The 15,073-nt window shown below is 35.3% G+C and overlaps 5 protein-coding genes across 9 annotated transcripts; 3 read left to right on the top strand and 2 right to left on the bottom strand.

Moving 5' to 3' along the window:
- Positions 1-143: 143 nt before the first annotated feature.
- On the top strand, positions 144-824 carry LOC124632649 (probable 28S ribosomal protein S6, mitochondrial). Its single transcript, XM_047167553.1, has one exon. It carries the CDS (start codon positions 243-245, stop codon positions 693-695), a length of 453 nt encoding a protein of 150 aa, XP_047023509.1. The 5' UTR covers positions 144-242; the 3' UTR covers positions 696-824.
- Positions 825-976: 152 nt separating this feature from the next.
- Positions 977-2,495, top strand: LOC124632647 (ferritin heavy chain-like). The gene is made up of 2 exons (XM_047167551.1): positions 977-2,171; positions 2,247-2,495. The coding sequence occupies exons 1-2, from the start codon at positions 1,767-1,769 to the stop codon at positions 2,454-2,456; spliced, it is 615 nt and encodes a 204-aa protein (XP_047023507.1). The 5' UTR covers positions 977-1,766; the 3' UTR covers positions 2,457-2,495.
- Positions 2,476-7,335, bottom strand: LOC124632645 (Bardet-Biedl syndrome 7 protein homolog). 5 transcript variants are annotated; one of them, XM_047167544.1, is made up of 15 exons: positions 7,154-7,335; positions 6,826-6,949; positions 6,415-6,529; positions 6,172-6,301; positions 5,904-6,097; positions 5,634-5,814; positions 5,377-5,546; positions 5,124-5,241; positions 4,728-4,868; positions 4,420-4,658; positions 4,111-4,269; positions 3,913-4,022; positions 3,720-3,822; positions 2,874-2,989; positions 2,476-2,702 (listed from the first exon to the last, which is right to left on the bottom strand). In XM_047167544.1, exons 1-15 carry the CDS (start codon positions 7,253-7,255, stop codon positions 2,545-2,547), a joined length of 2,160 nt encoding a protein of 719 aa, XP_047023500.1. In that variant the 5' UTR covers positions 7,256-7,335; the 3' UTR covers positions 2,476-2,544. The 5 variants fall into 5 exon arrangements, with proteins under 5 accessions (XP_047023500.1, XP_047023503.1, XP_047023501.1 ...); XM_047167547.1 differs by having other exon boundaries at positions 4,836-4,868; XM_047167545.1 differs by having other exon boundaries at positions 6,181-6,301.
- Positions 7,336-7,754: 419 nt separating this feature from the next.
- On the top strand, positions 7,755-10,618 carry LOC124632646 (translation initiation factor eIF-2B subunit epsilon). Its single transcript, XM_047167550.1, has 10 exons — positions 7,755-7,964; positions 8,043-8,167; positions 8,279-8,470; positions 8,559-8,742; positions 8,833-9,077; positions 9,161-9,280; positions 9,364-9,674; positions 9,757-9,936; positions 10,024-10,304; positions 10,385-10,618. The coding sequence occupies exons 1-10, from the start codon at positions 7,872-7,874 to the stop codon at positions 10,589-10,591; spliced, it is 1,938 nt and encodes a 645-aa protein (XP_047023506.1). The 5' UTR covers positions 7,755-7,871; the 3' UTR covers positions 10,592-10,618.
- LOC124632648 (anaphase-promoting complex subunit 10) lies at positions 10,608-11,758 on the bottom strand. The gene is made up of 3 exons (XM_047167552.1): positions 11,454-11,758; positions 11,085-11,321; positions 10,608-11,000 (listed from the first exon to the last, which is right to left on the bottom strand). Exons 1-3 carry the CDS (start codon positions 11,548-11,550, stop codon positions 10,789-10,791), a joined length of 546 nt encoding a protein of 181 aa, XP_047023508.1. The 5' UTR covers positions 11,551-11,758; the 3' UTR covers positions 10,608-10,788.
- Between the last annotated feature and the right edge of the window lie 3,315 nt (positions 11,759-15,073).

The following is a 15,073-nucleotide window of genomic DNA, read 5'->3' as shown; positions in this document are numbered from 1 at the left end:
CGATAATGCTATATTAATATAAAGAGTCAGGGGTCTAATAAAATATGCAAGATCAATTCAAGTAGTTTTTTATTTCTTGAGAAAGAGCATTATCCTGTTTAGAGGCATAGACCACATAGACTCAACACCCATCACCTTATGTCAAACTCAAATGAAATTGTCAAATGTCACCTGAAACTGTAATTCCATCAACATAACCTCTGCTTCTTCTTATTTCCTGAATTCCAAAATATATATTTATCATGCCTACCTACGAGCTAGCTCTCATGTTACGTGCGATGCCTAAACCAGAACTTAAAACTACTCTCAAAAGAATTTCTCAAGCAATTTTCGATCGAGGAGGTATCATAAGGAATATAGATAACCTGGGCTTCAGACCTATGCCTTACAAAACTACTGCTCATGGTATAGTTCACAAGGAAGCCAATTATTTTGTTTTCAAAATTGATACTGCGACCAAAGCAGTCTGGGATTTGAAAGAAGAATACAGCAGAGACGTGGATGTGATAAGGCGACGAATTTTTAAGAGTGAAGAAACTTGTGACAATAATTGCACTTTAGAAGAAGAACTTCTGCCACCGGCATACAGAGAAGAAGTCCAGAAAATGATCGAAGTTGGAAAAACACAAGTAAATCGATTCACACATAAATTCAAATACAATTCTGGCCTTGATTACTATCCTTTCCAAAAGTAAATAAAACCTTTTCAGTAAGAAAAACATTAAGTTTAATTATAATGCAACAGTTAAAAAGTGTGAATAGTGTATAATATTTTAGGACCTACTTTAGTGATAATTAGTTTCAATAAATGTTTGTTAAATTAATTGATTTCTTTTAAATTCAAAGCCAAAACTATGTCTCTTTAAAAAATCACTTTATCACTAATACTCCAAAACCCAGTCCAGTCAAAAATCCAAGAGTTATGTTGAACCAACACAACACTGCAGATATCCTGGACACTGGACATCTGCCCATATAAGATCAGAATAGCATATAGCTTAACGTCATTTGGCATTTGGGGACTATGAGAAAACCTATTTGATCGGAATCGGCAGATGGGCATTTCTCAATCCATCTCTCAAATTAATTATCGGGACACTAAATCATTGAGATTTTGTCAATTCTAGTATGAGAGCATTTGTAAAATTTTTAAAACATACAAAGGGCTCTGGAAGGGTCATTGGTTGGTTTTAGTCACAAAAAATCGGACACTCCCCTCTGACTACTGAATGAATTTATAAAAAAATCAAGACTTATGTCAAAAACTTCCGTCCGTTAGGCTTAGCACGCACAGCGATTAAACGCCCGCATTTAAGCCCTGGTTTAGGTCTGAACCAGCAAAACTGCACGCATTACTGATTTTTTTCAGTGACTGATTAAAAAAATGTAACTTGTTACATTTTTGCCGCGGTTTGTTTGTGTCCCAGGAGGCGCATGTACGGCGCTTAATCGCATTCGGTTTTTATTCAATTTGATCTGAGGTGAAATTAAACAAATGTAGGCAAAACGCTAGCCGCAGTGCGTACATACTGATGCGCGTTGTTGCGTTTTTAGCTGTTCATAAACCACGCGCGTTTAATCGCAGTGCGTCCTAAGCTTTAGCTGGACAAGTCGTTACGTTTGCGTTTTGTATGTCGTTTTGAACCGGGCGAAAATGCCTACTAGAGTAGGGCGAAATGTCAATGTCTTGTATTTTTATTTACTATCAGACCTCAATGTATCTGACCAAAATACCTAGTGTTTAATAAACTATCGAAATTCAACAGATGTTTTCGAAAAAAAATGTGTTCCTTTTTGAATTTTATGTTTGTAGAAAACAGTTTCCTATAATTTTATTAAATAGAAAAAACACATACTACAAGAGTAACTACAGCTCAAAAATTGAGGAATCAGTGAACAAACAAATTAAGGCGGAGCAGCAAGCTGGGCAGGATTATCTAAACATAGCTGTGACATTTCTTCATCCTTCGAAATCACAGTTTGGTGCTGGTGCATTTTTTATGAAAATGTATAAAGAAGAATTAGATCACATGCAGAAATTCATAAATTATCAGATATTGCGAGGAGGAACACCTTTGATACCTGGATTGGAACCACCAACCCCGAACAAGGATCTAACACTTCTTGACGCATTTAAACAAGGACTTTGTATGGAGAAAGAAATTACTGTGGTAAGATTTTTTTCGGTGTTTATTCTTATATCAATTTATAGTATTGAAAGGCTTAGTCAGTGGGTTTCTTTCCAGCTTTTAGAAAATGGAGTTAAACTAGCTGAGGAACTCAAAGATTTTCACTATGCAGATTTCGTCACATCTCAATTTTTGACGGATCAAGTAAAATCTATTAATGAAATGGCTACCCACATAACAAAACTAATGGCAATTGGCGATAATACCCATGCCCTTTACCATTATGATTTAGAACTTGAAAGAATACATACACAAACAAGACAGTAGTTAAATGAAACACCTTAAATATATTTATGTCAAAACAAATATACTTCTTTAATAATTTACAAGACCATTTTAAGGCACGATGCAACATTTAGAACTCTTGTAAAGATGAAGAATTGCTAGAAAGTATTTTGTATACATCATCCAGTCGGTATTCAGTTAGAGCAGCTCGTAATTTAGAAGTTTCATTACTGTTGTTCTCATGTAGACTTAATGCCCGTAAATCCGAGTACCACTGCAAAACCGCCTCTGTGAAGACATAAACAATTTTATGTGCCGAACAGCATCAAAAACTGACGAAGTCCTGGCAGAAATCGATAGTTGTTTAGGTTCGCGGTTATTGCGTTTAAAACCGAGCGAATATTTCTATAATGTAAAGTGCTTTTACAAGAGCAATTTCCTATTTCTTACAGGTCTTACCTACGAGCTCATTGAATTGGTTTTCATTGATACTCTCCCTGGAATCCCATACTCGAGCATATTCTTGACACATTATAGGGCCTTCCTCATTCATTGAACTGTCCAAGTCCAACATACTGTAATACATAATTTTAATGTTATCTGACAATGCCATTAGTTATATATTTATTAGGTATTCGTAAGTAGTCGTAATCGTAAATGTTCTTTGTAGTCCAACGGTCGAATTGGAGTCGCGTTAAAATCATTACATAGGTAGGTACCTACCTGCATTACATAGGCTCTGGCGACCAACCCTTGGCGGTATAACCAATACCACTACTATAGTTCGGCCATTCAGAGAATGCGTTCCTGACACGTCGCGATTGAACTGACGACGTAACTTTGCAATGGCGTTGCAGTTACGATAAAAATATTTTTGCTGGTTGTTTACCGTTTTAACAATTGAGGAGCATTAAAACAACATTATTATATCAATAATCAATGAATGTAGTTACGTCGTCAGTTCAATCGCGACGTGTCAGGAACGCATTCTCTGAATGGCCGAACTATAGTGGGTTATTTACTCGGAGTCCAGCAGCATATTCGAAAATATTTTTTTTTCAGATAGCGTTCATCAGCGAGCGCTAGACGTTTATTTGAACACGCATTCCAGGTGCTAAAATTGCTCGGACACAAATATGCCTCCTTGGCACTTCTACTTTTTAGATTTATATGGTAACTCCTACCTACTAAACATTTCCCCTCCCTCATAAATTTAATGAGTAGGTAACTAGGTGTCCTCACCACAACCTTTGTTAAGTGGTGTCTCCGAAGAATTTTGCCGGGAAAATACCAAATGGAACTCACCTGATAGCATTTTTCAAAATAAGATCTTTGTTCTTTTGATACTCTTGCTTGAATTTATTTTCCAAATTTTTAAATGCCCTTATACAACAATAATCTGGAATGTCTGTAAATGTGAAATTAAAATGATTAGAGCCTATACATATAGTACCGATATCGAGTCTAAAACATTATTTCTTCATGCTTAGGTACCTACCGCAAGATATTTCCACGCGAATGCTCTTCTCCACTGAACAGTTCGACATTATATTTCGAATTGTTGCTATAGTAGATACGTTGTCAGATTTGAAAATTGCCAGCCCTCGTCTGCCGAAAGCCGAAACAGATAAGAATGAATCACAAAATATGATTAAGATATTGAGCTATACCTAGATACTATTCAAAGTTAACTTACTGATATTGACAAATTAAGACAGTTTCTAGAAGAGTGTGTGATCTGGTAAATGTTACATTCGCCGCCGGCCTAGGAAGTTCACCAGGCAAAGCTTCCGTAAGCCAAGAAGTAATTTCAGCTACAGAAAAGCTTCCTGAGACTTCTAGTTGACACCAAATTCTGCAAAAATTTTAGGGGGTCATCTACAATATCTACTGGACACTGATCTTCTAGATAAAAATCTGGTCAGTGGGTCGTCTTAGGAATCTTGGTCAGGATCACATTTTGTAGGTAGAATTTATATTACAATCTACATAATGACTTCCTTACCTTTCCTTTTCGTGATCCTTTTCCGATGCTTCATGGCCAGAATAATAAGGTAGAGCTGGTAATTTAAGGGTAACTAGCCGAGCTACTCTCGGTGCGCCTGCGGGTAGCGCGTAAATAAGGACACGTTTTCCCTGAAATCTTGATTCCGTAGAACAATCAAGCATATCTCTCATTTTTACCCAAACTCTTCGCGTTCCAGCTTGACATCTTACAGAAGCAAGTAAATCGGACCCGTTATCCTAAGAAACAATACAAAATATGAATGAATGTAATTACCAGAGTACTAAATAAGATACAAAATAAATTACCTTTGACGAACAGATACTCAAAACGGCTGCTGTGTCCGTTTGCATTTCCAGCTTCGTGTTACAATAAATAAAAAGCATATCCAACGGAACTGCAGATGTAATTCTCACCTCTTGCCACCCGTCGCTTGTTGCTCCTAACAACTGTTAAGATTAAACAGTAATTATTTTTGGGAAAGATCCCAAATAAGGGGACAAAAAAAAATCATCATCATCATCAGCCTATCGCAGTCCACTGCTGGACATAGGCCTCTCCAAGTGCACGCCACTGAGATCGATTTTCCGCTTCTCGCATCCAGCTCCTGCCAGCCGTCTTGCGCAAGTCATCACTCCACCGTGCCTGATGATTATCAAAAAAATTTAAGTTAGTACCTAATTAGTTGGGAGTTGTGTATTTACCTCATATTGAATATCCAGCAGCGGTGGTGTGGACAACCCAGCGTGCAGAGACCGAGTGTTTCTTTGATATTTTTCCCTCTCATTTGCAGTTTGTTTCTCTAAACGTGCAACTTCTACCCTGATAGATATAAAATGAATACACTTATTTACCTATTCGAAAATAGGAAAATCGATGAAATGTGAAAAATGAGTGACTAACTACGCGCAGCGCTGTAAGGTGAAGTGGTCATAAAAAAACCTTTAACTAACGTACTCAAGTTTTCCTCGTCTTGCTGCTAAGTTGTCTTGTGGAATCTTAGCCCCAGTCACTAAGTGGCTGGACCTTAGAGCAAAAACTCTTCCCGAAAAAGTTGCCACGAGTAATTCAGGTTCATCGATACCCACGCACCCGCCAGTAACCGAAGTCACAGGTTCTCCGCAGAACTAAAAGAAAATATATAGGTAGACTGAGGTGATCTTCTGAGAACATAGAATTGAAATATTGCTGAAGTTCTATGAACCAATACAAACATAAGTGTACTTCAGACGTGGTTTTTCACCAAAATTCTCCATGTCGACGAGATACAACTGGATGGAGCCATCGTGACGACCAACACTTAAATGGAAGTTACCATTATTGAAGTACCAGCCGAGACATACTACCGAGCCCAATCCTCTTCCTTCCACTAAGCATTTACTTGATAGTGTAAATCTGTAAAAAATATATCTTGGGATTATAAGTGGTATGTATTTATCTACATCAAAAGCTTAAGTAAGCACTTAGTTATAAATGACACTTGCTCTTCATAAGAAATGAGGCCTATAGACCCATCTCCAGCTCCGTAGAAAGCGACTATATCTGTTGCATGTGTTGAAGGCGGAACAGCTAATCGGGATGGACCCGATGAAATTACCGTTCGAGATATAAGTTTTCCATTTTCTAGGAGAATTGCTCCTTTGTTAGCGATTAAAACCAACAGTCGAATTCTTGTGTTCTGTAATCACAGTTATGCAAAATTCAGCCGGTGAGACTTTTATTACGATAAGCAATCAAATAAATAATTCTGACATTAGGTACCGCAAATGCTGCTATGTCGAGAACTCTGTCGTCACAAATATACGAATGATACTCCCGAAGATCTCTATAGTAAGTAACCGTTCGACCGCTGCATAATATCAAATCACTTCCAATAATGCACCTGAAAAGTAGTTGTGATCGAAGAACTAAAAAAAAGTAGATACCTATTACCTACAGAAAGGTATCTACGTGGGCATTTAACAGATTTGGATATGTGATAAGAAAATAACTTGCATTGAAGTGATCGTTTCCGTGAGAGAAGTTTCGATGCTGAGGAACACCTTTCCTTTTCTTGTATATCCTTTGACTTCATTACCTGAAGCTGTGAATATCTTATCTGCTTGAGTTCCTACAATAAAAACATAGGTTTTATACAAATACCAGGGTACTACTATAAAAGACCAGAGATGTAGGTATACAAACAAGAAAGAAACCGTTAAATACCTATTTATATGGAACACGTATTTATGTATGTATATTATCATGATTAGGTAATCGTCATGTGCTTATAGTGCATATCTTTATATTTATTTTACTAGATTCTTTCAGCGTTTTCACCCGTGTGGGAACTACTACGTGAATTTGGATATAAGTAAACTCAAGTAAAATAGATTTTCTTGATCTCTTCTGAAGAATTTGACTTACCCAAACTACTTGCTAGTTGGACAGACGTTATTGGTTTGCCCGGTAATGTTTTGAATTGAACCACAGGCTCTTCATCTTTTATGGTCAAACATTGCAAGACTCCATTTTTATCACCAACTGCAAACTAATTATGAACTATTCTATTTTCACCTGTATTATCAAGTGAGCTTTCAATGGAGGACTCTGTAGAAGCGACTATGAACGTGGTAGGTATGTTCTATAAATACCTACATTGGAACTCTAATGATAAAGATGATCATCTGTACACTTCACCTAAATTAGAACGTCGTATTCTTTCGCGACCTTAAAAAAGTGGTAACAAACGTACCTTTTGTTCAAGTTTTTGTCCAGAAGGAGGTAATATTTTCAGTGTGTCCGGATATGTGATGCCACATATCGTGTAATCTATTCGTGATAAATCATAATCCATGTTATATCTATTCTTCACGTAGATTTTCAATGCTCTGCAATTAAGGATATTCTACGAGACAATTAAATATTACCTATACTAGATTCAGTTGATATTTCCTAGGTTACGCGATACCAACAAATGTTCAGTATTTTTTATTTTCCAGACAAATTTTCAGTTCCGCTAAAATTCTTTGTAAGGTAAAGGTACTTTAGATTAAAGATGTAATTAAAAAAAAGGGATAAATGACTGAACTACACGCGTAGATCCAGTTTCGATTATATCTATTACCTAAGGGATTTATGGTGTCTTATTCCATATAATAATACGACTAAGACTAACGGCCTAGGATAGTAGCTCTGCAATGAATCGCTAACCATCGCATCGCATCGATGTGACTATAAGACTAATATGCAGAACAAGGCTTTATCATGAGCTATATCTTTATCATTTGCTACAAAAATAAAAAAAAGCCTTTTAGCACACCGCTTCTATTTGTCAGTGTCAAAAATTGACAACGTCAAATTGTCGTAAAAGTGGGTTCGTGTTCAGTTCAGGTGCAAAGCAAGTAAGCCGTACGCGATTATTATTGTGGAAAATTAATAAGAATTATATAGGATTACATTACTAAATTAAAATGGAGATAGATAAGGAAAATATTGTCCAGGCGGTGGTTATAATGGATACATTTAATAAACATTTTAATCCAATTTGTGATAACAAACCAATGGTGAGCTAATTTTTATATTTTTTTCGTAATATATTGATAATACATTGGTGGAAATTAAATGACGATTTTGTATTACAGGGCTTACTAACAGTTGCAGGAGTACCTCTTATTGATTATGTACTAGAATCTCTTTCGCGTGGTGGAGTAGGAGAAGTAATTTTATTTTGCAGTCAAGATGGCCAAAAAATCAAGGATCACATTAGGTAACTTTATTAAATTACAATAATTATTAAACGAAGTGATTGCCTGTTTCTTTTATTAACTAAATATAAAAGTGTGAAACATTAATTAAAGAAAATGTTTATGCTTTTCAGGAACTGCATTGAAAATAAAGCAATATGGAATGTTTCAATGGATGTTCAAGTAATGATGTCTGACACATGCCAGACTATGGGTGATGTGATGAGGGAAATTGATGCTGCTGCTCTTGTTAAGGGTAATTTTGTGTTAATGGGAGTCAACAGTGTGACAAATATTCATTTTGCATCTTTATTGGAACAACACAAGTAAGTCATCTTTGTTGTATGGTTTTTATAAAATTATAATAAATATTGCTTTCAATAAAATCCTCTTGACAATAATGTTGTCTTTCAGACAACTATGTAAGAAGGATAAAGGTGCAGCAATGACACTTGTATACAAAAAGGTGTCTTGGGAACATCCATTAATCAGCTCAGATAAGCCAATTTTCTTAGCAGCTGATGCCAATACAAACAAAGTATTGATGCACCAAAAGTACAAACCTAAATCAGCTGAGAAGACCATAAGCCTTCCATTGGTAAGAACATTGTTTATTGAAATAAGTCTTCTGTGATATGTAAATAAATTGTGATTTTAGATAAAACTGCTGACACTGTATTTGTTTCAGGAAATAGTTTTAAACCATTCAGAGGTAAAATTGCACCATAATTTAGCTGATGTAGGCATAGCACTCTGTTCCGCATCTGTGCCACCACTATTCTCAGACAACTTTGACTTTCAAACAAGAGATGATTTCATACATGGTATTTTAATAAATGAAGAGATTATGGCCAGCTCCTTATACTACACACTTTTGAAAGGAAATCAATATGGTGCAGCTGTTACTAATTGGAAAACTTATCAGACAGTGTGGTATGTTCAGCTTTTGTATAAAACAAATACCATATCAATTTTTATGGTTTTATACTGATACATTGTCATTGTTTACATTACAGTCGGGATGTCTTACACAATTGGACACACCCATTAACCATTGAGACTGGTTCATTTTACCAGAACAATTTTATCATCATTGGTAATCATATCTTCAAAGAAAAGTCATCAACTCTCAGCAGGTAAGAGAATATCTTTTCAAATTTCAATTTGTAAAATTAAAAAAAAGTTTATATTCACATCTGTTTTGGTGAATATTTTTCAGGTCCTGTTCACTGATTGAAGATGTTCTAATTGGTGAACGAACCAATATTAATGATAATACAGTTTTATCAAAATCAATGATTGGAAAGAACTGTGTGATTGGCAATAATGTAACAATCAAAGGGAGTCATATAATGAACAACGTTGTTATAAAAGATAATTGTACTGTTGTAAACAGTTTTATTGATGATAATTGTACAATAGAAGAAAACTCTGTTGTTGAAAATGGCACGATCATAGCAGCAAACGTTGTTGTCAAAGCTGGCAGTCAATTGAAGGGAAATATATTGGAGAGCATTGATGTTGAGAATGGTATGTACAAATGGATATTTATAGAAGTTTATTTATTTAGTCAGTATTTTCTTGTTGATAATTTGAAACATTTATATTTCAGAAAAAACTTTGATGAAATCAACATCAGAAAGTACAGAATGGGAAAATGAGTCATCAGGCTCTGGTGGTGATGATTTCATTGGCTTTGAGAAATCATGGAGTGACAGTGAGTCTTGTTACTCGTCTGACGGCAGTGATGATTCTTCATTACCTGATTCTCCTATTCCTGATGATACCAACAGTATGTTTTGTTTATCTAAAATCTAATTTTGATTCTCAATGTGTTTCAACAACGACTTGTTTTTAAATAAAATTGTTTTCTTTCCAGTATTCTTGCAAGAAGTTATTGACAGCTTGGCAAGAGGGTATGAAGAAAAACTGAAGAATGATTATCTCATTTTGGAAATTAATTCATCTAGATATGCATACAACATCCAATTAAATGAAGTTAACTTCTTTGTTGTTAGAGCTCTGCTCAGTATTCCTGTTCTGGCTGAAAATAAGAATGTACTCAGTACCGTCAAGGATATATTGAAATATTTCAGACCTGTGTTGTCAAACTATATTAAAACAAAGTCTTCAATTATGGACTGTTTGAGGGCTGTGGAGGTACTTTTAATAATTTTTTAAATTAGTAAGATGTCTGAAAACTTTTTATTTTTATTTCTACCCCACTATTTTGTTTTCAGGACAGTTGTTTAAAATGTGAGTGGCTAGATGGCAAGTGTGGCCAAATCTTACATTTACTGTATGAAGCTGATGTTGTTGACGAGGATTCATTACTGGAGTGGCACCAAAACTTGGAAGAAAATGAGAGTCCTATTGCAAACCAGCCTTCACTTGTCAAGTTTTTCGACTGGCTTGAAGAAGCTAGTGAAGAAAGTGAATCAGACTAATTTGTAAATTAAACAATTTTTCTCATATATTTTTATTTGGCATGAATTTTCCTTTTACATTTATATACTACAGCAAGAATATTAAAATAAGCATCAGACACATTTATTTGTTAATGTTGATAATGGTCAACATGCAAACCTTATTCCTAACCATAATAAACCTGTTCATGTTGCAGCATCTCCAATCATAATCTAATTTAACGAATAGTAGCATATTGCTGAAATTGTACAGTAGAAAAATTCCTAAATTTATTGATATCAAATGATGTTGGTTCACAAGGAGAATGTATTTTTATTTGGCGCATATGTGTATCTCGTCCATTCTGATGATTGCTGAGTACTGCTATTTGTATCATGTAAGTCCTGATAGGCCTGTCATGGATATCTTTAATTGGGATCATTTCCCACCCTAAAACAATTCAAAATGTAAATTAACATGATCATAGAAATAAGTATGTAACATGGGTAGTAGAGTAGCACAAAAAGTACATACCACTAGGTTCAATCAATTCAATAACTTCTATTTCTTGCAAATCATTGAAATGTGTGCCAGCTCGAATAGATATTCTACTTGGTGTGTAGCTTTCATCCAGTTTATAGTCTGTGTAAATGTAGATGTGGGAAACCATTGTTTTCCTTTGAAATTGAATGTTGACCAAGTGTGGCAGTTGTCCATCAGACTGCCAGTACGTGTCCATGCAGTCATCTCTTAACTGATCGATACCGAATCCTGAATAGAAATTTTAAATACTAGTAAACAAATCTTATATGAAATGAGACACACTTTATGGTCAATACTGATTATTTAGCTGTAGGTTTATGAACCATAGTTAGCTTAGGATGTATTAGAAATGTTACTGACCTGGCTTGCAAGATGATAAGCTCCATATTGCATGATTTCCAACTTCGCGAACCGTTCCTGATCGCTCGCTAACAAGGGGATCCTTTTCTGAAGCCATGTTTTGTAAACAAAATAATCAAGTTTTATGAACCTACTTGATAATAATTGCGTTTTTAGTTATTGTTAGAACAACGTTATCGTGGCGTAGATTTTTCTTGTACGTTAGGTCTTCGATATCTCTCTAGAATCCACTTATTTATTTACACATTAACAAAAAACCGTCAGAAACGAGAAGTAGGAAGTAGAAGACATTAGACAATATTATAGACATTTGTTGACAGATACTGTCAAGTGTCAACTCAGCTCAGTTGTCATTTGTCACTTTTAATTGTGAGCATAGATATAATATTACTAAACAAGATTGCGCACGCTCAAAATATATATTTACGAAAATGAACTCTATTCTAACGCAATAAGGTACTAAATTGGTTGCATAATACACAGAGGCAAATCCGAGCCGAGAGGGATAGTTCGAACGGAGGCTGTTTGTCTCTTTCTAACACCTTGCCAGTATAAAAAAATGTTGTGATCAAAAGTTTTGTCTTCCCAAAAACAATTGAATCACTTATATTTTTATCTTATTTTAACAATTGTAAGTCAACAAATTAATAACAATCGCATTAATTTATTCGTATTTATTATTAAAACATAAACAACATAAATTTTTATTTTGATTTTTTTTATTTTCTAGCGGTAACCCTGAACATTCTTGGCGCGTAATCAGCATTTAAAATTTTGTTTATATTTTTTTGTATTAAATCAATTTAAACTATTAAAATGGTGAAAAAGTGTTGCGTTTCTACTTGCAAAAGTGAATGCTATGGTGGTTGCAATATATCGTTCCACAGGTTAGCTAATAATAACATTTTCGTAAACCAAACAACTAGGGTGCCCATGAATTCTTGTAACGAGTCAAAATATGGGTGATGGATTTTAAAACTGTTGTACTATTGTTATAGCTTCCCAAAACCTGAAGAAAGGCGACATAAATGGCTCAGCAGTCTATATATGAAGTAGAAATACAAAAAAAACAGTCTTCACTTCGAATCTTCCTGCTTTTATACTGCTAATTTCCGCTAATTATTAAAAGCCTTTATTAGTATCTTAAGGTCACAAACTGCGTAAGTTAAAACTTCAATACTAATCTGTGTTTAATAATCTTAGCAAATTCGGATTTGTCTCACATAGCTTAATCTCATAGTCACCCTATTAGAAAGGGACAGACAGCCTCCGTACTAACTGTTTCACTCGGCTCGTTTTTTGGGTTTATATGCGCAGTCCTGTTTACTAATATTATGTCTATGATTGTGAGTAACAGTCTTTTGCAAAACTGTCTGTACTTTCCATACTATTAAAATAAAGAGGAAACGTTTTTTATTTGTTTGTTGTTACCTTTAAGTTCCCAAAAGTACTGAACCGATTTGAAAAGTTCTTTAACTGTTAGAAAGCTGTATTCTTCGCGAGTAACATATGCTATATTTTATCCCGGTTCAGGCAGTAGGTAGTCCCCAATGGACGCGGGTGAAATCGTGGGAAAACGGCTGGTATGAAATGAAGTCATACCAAGTCTCATAGTTTCCCATTCTGGTCAACAGAAATTGATAATATCAAAATAATGACTGAATTGTATTTTGTATCTAAAGAAAGTTAAACTTTAGACTACGGTAAACACGTCTTAATTCGCGTCTTAATTACGCGTCCTGGCTAGGCAGTTGGTAAGTAGCGACATGAATTTATATGGCCAAAGACTGCCCTTGTCCCATAATTTTATGCTGCTTAGGTACCTATTGATTAATGACCGACATCTAAAAAAACTTATATGTATAGTTCCTCGCAGACTATAACAAGCAAGATTACAAATTGTAGGTACCTACGTAGGTAGGTACCCTATTAGAAGGTAAGTAAGCCTAATATAGATTGTTGATAAACGAGTAATTTGAATGTGAGGAGCCTTGTATAAGTAGGTAGTTATTCTCGTTTACATGAACTGAGCTTCCAAGCGGTTTAAAGGGTACCTTTGTATTTTGTAACAATAGATTTCTGGGGCATAAGTAAACCATAAGGGGTGTAGGCTTAGTATGCAAATCCTTATTCTGCACAAGATGCACAGATGACAATAAAATTAAGTTAGACTTTATACGAATAGACGCATATCATCTAACATCCGAAACGTCGAAATTCCATAGCATCAAAGTTTTTATCAACTGCAAATTTGAATAACCACTAGATGGAACATTCGTTCCGTTGAAAAGCCTTCGCAATGATAGGTATCTTTCATACAGGCATTTTGATATTTTCTCTGTGATAATTATTATACTAAGTATCTAATTATAGTTGGTACCTAAGTATTCCTAATCCTATGTATTTTCATGAGAATAAAAAAATCAATAGTAGGTACCTATACCTATACAATTTTAAGATAATGCAAACACTTCGTGAAAAAAGAGCAGGGCCTTCCTTGTAGACGAGATGGGAACGAGTTGTCAAACAAATTGATAGCATTTTAATTAGTGGTCAGAGTGCGGTCTAATTTGACTATAGCATGTGGTGCGATGAGCGAGTAACACCGCGGGAACTGTCCACTCGGAGAATCCCAGACGGACACCAAATGTTCATACAGTTCCGGCTGTGCACACGGACATTAAGTATTTGTTATCAAAAATAACAGAAATGCGTAGGTACTTTTCAAATGTATACTTACGTACCTAAATGCAAAAGTGTGAATTAAAAAATATATGTTAGGTTTCTTGGACCATGTAGGTACATTGTTACCTACTACTTAGGTAGGTATACTAATTCATGCACTACCTCGGTGTAGGTAAAATGAAATAACAATGAAAATCAATGCAAAAAGTTAAGAGAAAATGTAAAAGTGCAGGCATAGTACCTACCTTGTTTTTATACTACTAAACTTTTTAAATCATAATAAGCTTAGCTGGAAAAAATGGCATTAATGACACTTATATTTGACAGCGATGTTTTAAAACGAATATAACTGTGATTACTGGTGATTACTCATTAACCAAGAATAGAATAGAATAACTGTGATTACTACTAAATCGCTGTTCAATATAGTAAAAAATAGTTCGAAATGGGTTTAGGGAAAAAGCAAATGGAGCAGCTCTCAGGATTTTCTCAGACGATAGCAGCATATACCGTGGGTACAATAATATCAACGATATACCTCACGGAATGGAAGGCTGTATGTCAATATATCCCGTTCTTTAACATGCAAGAGAAATTCCAAGGTCCCAAAAAGAACGACGAGTAAAGAACATACTTAAGATACACAACAGTCAATACATGGCAGGTGGTGAAAATGTATTTAATGTTTTTAAAGCTAGTTATTCAAATTAAGAGAGGGCAAAATAAGAGCACGCGCTCAAAATAATACAATAGTAATCTTGAAAAAGATTGGAATTATAATAATGAGTGGCGTTGGCATCAGGTGTGCTCGGATTTGTAATAAAATGTCAACCGGATCGTGCGCAGCCGGCGGTGGCGCACGCGCAGCTGTCGGCCCTCCTCCGTGCCTCCACTGAGGTGTGCCCAGTGCCCTCCGAATAAACATTACCTCCTTT

This window comes from Helicoverpa zea, chromosome 8 (genome assembly GCF_022581195.2).
Source record: "Helicoverpa zea isolate HzStark_Cry1AcR chromosome 8, ilHelZeax1.1, whole genome shotgun sequence".
In the NCBI taxonomy this organism is placed as follows: domain Eukaryota; kingdom Metazoa; phylum Arthropoda; class Insecta; order Lepidoptera; family Noctuidae; genus Helicoverpa; species Helicoverpa zea.
The sequence above is the reverse complement of the archived record's forward strand: the minus strand, read 5'-3'. Positions and strand labels throughout refer to the sequence as shown.

Coding starts and splice junctions, on each gene's coding strand:
- LOC124632648 (XM_047167552.1), bottom strand. CDS start 11,550: ATGGCTTCAGAAAAGGATCCCCTTGTTAGCGAGCGATCAGGAACGGTT. Junction 11,322..11,453: donor CTTATCATCTTGCAAGCCAG/GTCAGTAACATT, acceptor ATTTCTATTCAG/GATTCGGTATCGATCAGTTA. Junction 11,001..11,084: donor TGAATTGATTGAACCTAGTG/GTATGTACTTTT, acceptor GAATTGTTTTAG/GGTGGGAAATGATCCCAATT.
- LOC124632649 (XM_047167553.1), top strand. CDS start 243: ATGCCTACCTACGAGCTAGCTCTCATGTTACGTGCGATGCCTAAACCA.
- LOC124632645 (XM_047167544.1), bottom strand. CDS start 7,255: ATGGATTATGATTTATCACGAATAGATTACACGATATGTGGCATCACA. Junction 6,302..6,414: donor ACGGAAACGATCACTTCAAT/GCAAGTTATTTT, acceptor ACTACTTTTCAG/GTGCATTATTGGAAGTGATT. Junction 4,869..5,123: donor TGCTGGATATTCAATATGAG/GTAAATACACAA, acceptor TAATCTTAACAG/TTGTTAGGAGCAACAAGCGA.
- LOC124632647 (XM_047167551.1), top strand. CDS start 1,767: ATGTTTTCGAAAAAAAATGTGTTCCTTTTTGAATTTTATGTTTGTAGA. Junction 2,172..2,246: donor TGGAGAAAGAAATTACTGTG/GTAAGATTTTTT, acceptor GTTTCTTTCCAG/CTTTTAGAAAATGGAGTTAA.
- LOC124632646 (XM_047167550.1), top strand. CDS start 7,872: ATGGAGATAGATAAGGAAAATATTGTCCAGGCGGTGGTTATAATGGAT. Junction 8,471..8,558: donor TCTTTATTGGAACAACACAA/GTAAGTCATCTT, acceptor GTTGTCTTTCAG/ACAACTATGTAAGAAGGATA. Junction 10,305..10,384: donor ACTGTTTGAGGGCTGTGGAG/GTACTTTTAATA, acceptor TTTTGTTTTCAG/GACAGTTGTTTAAAATGTGA.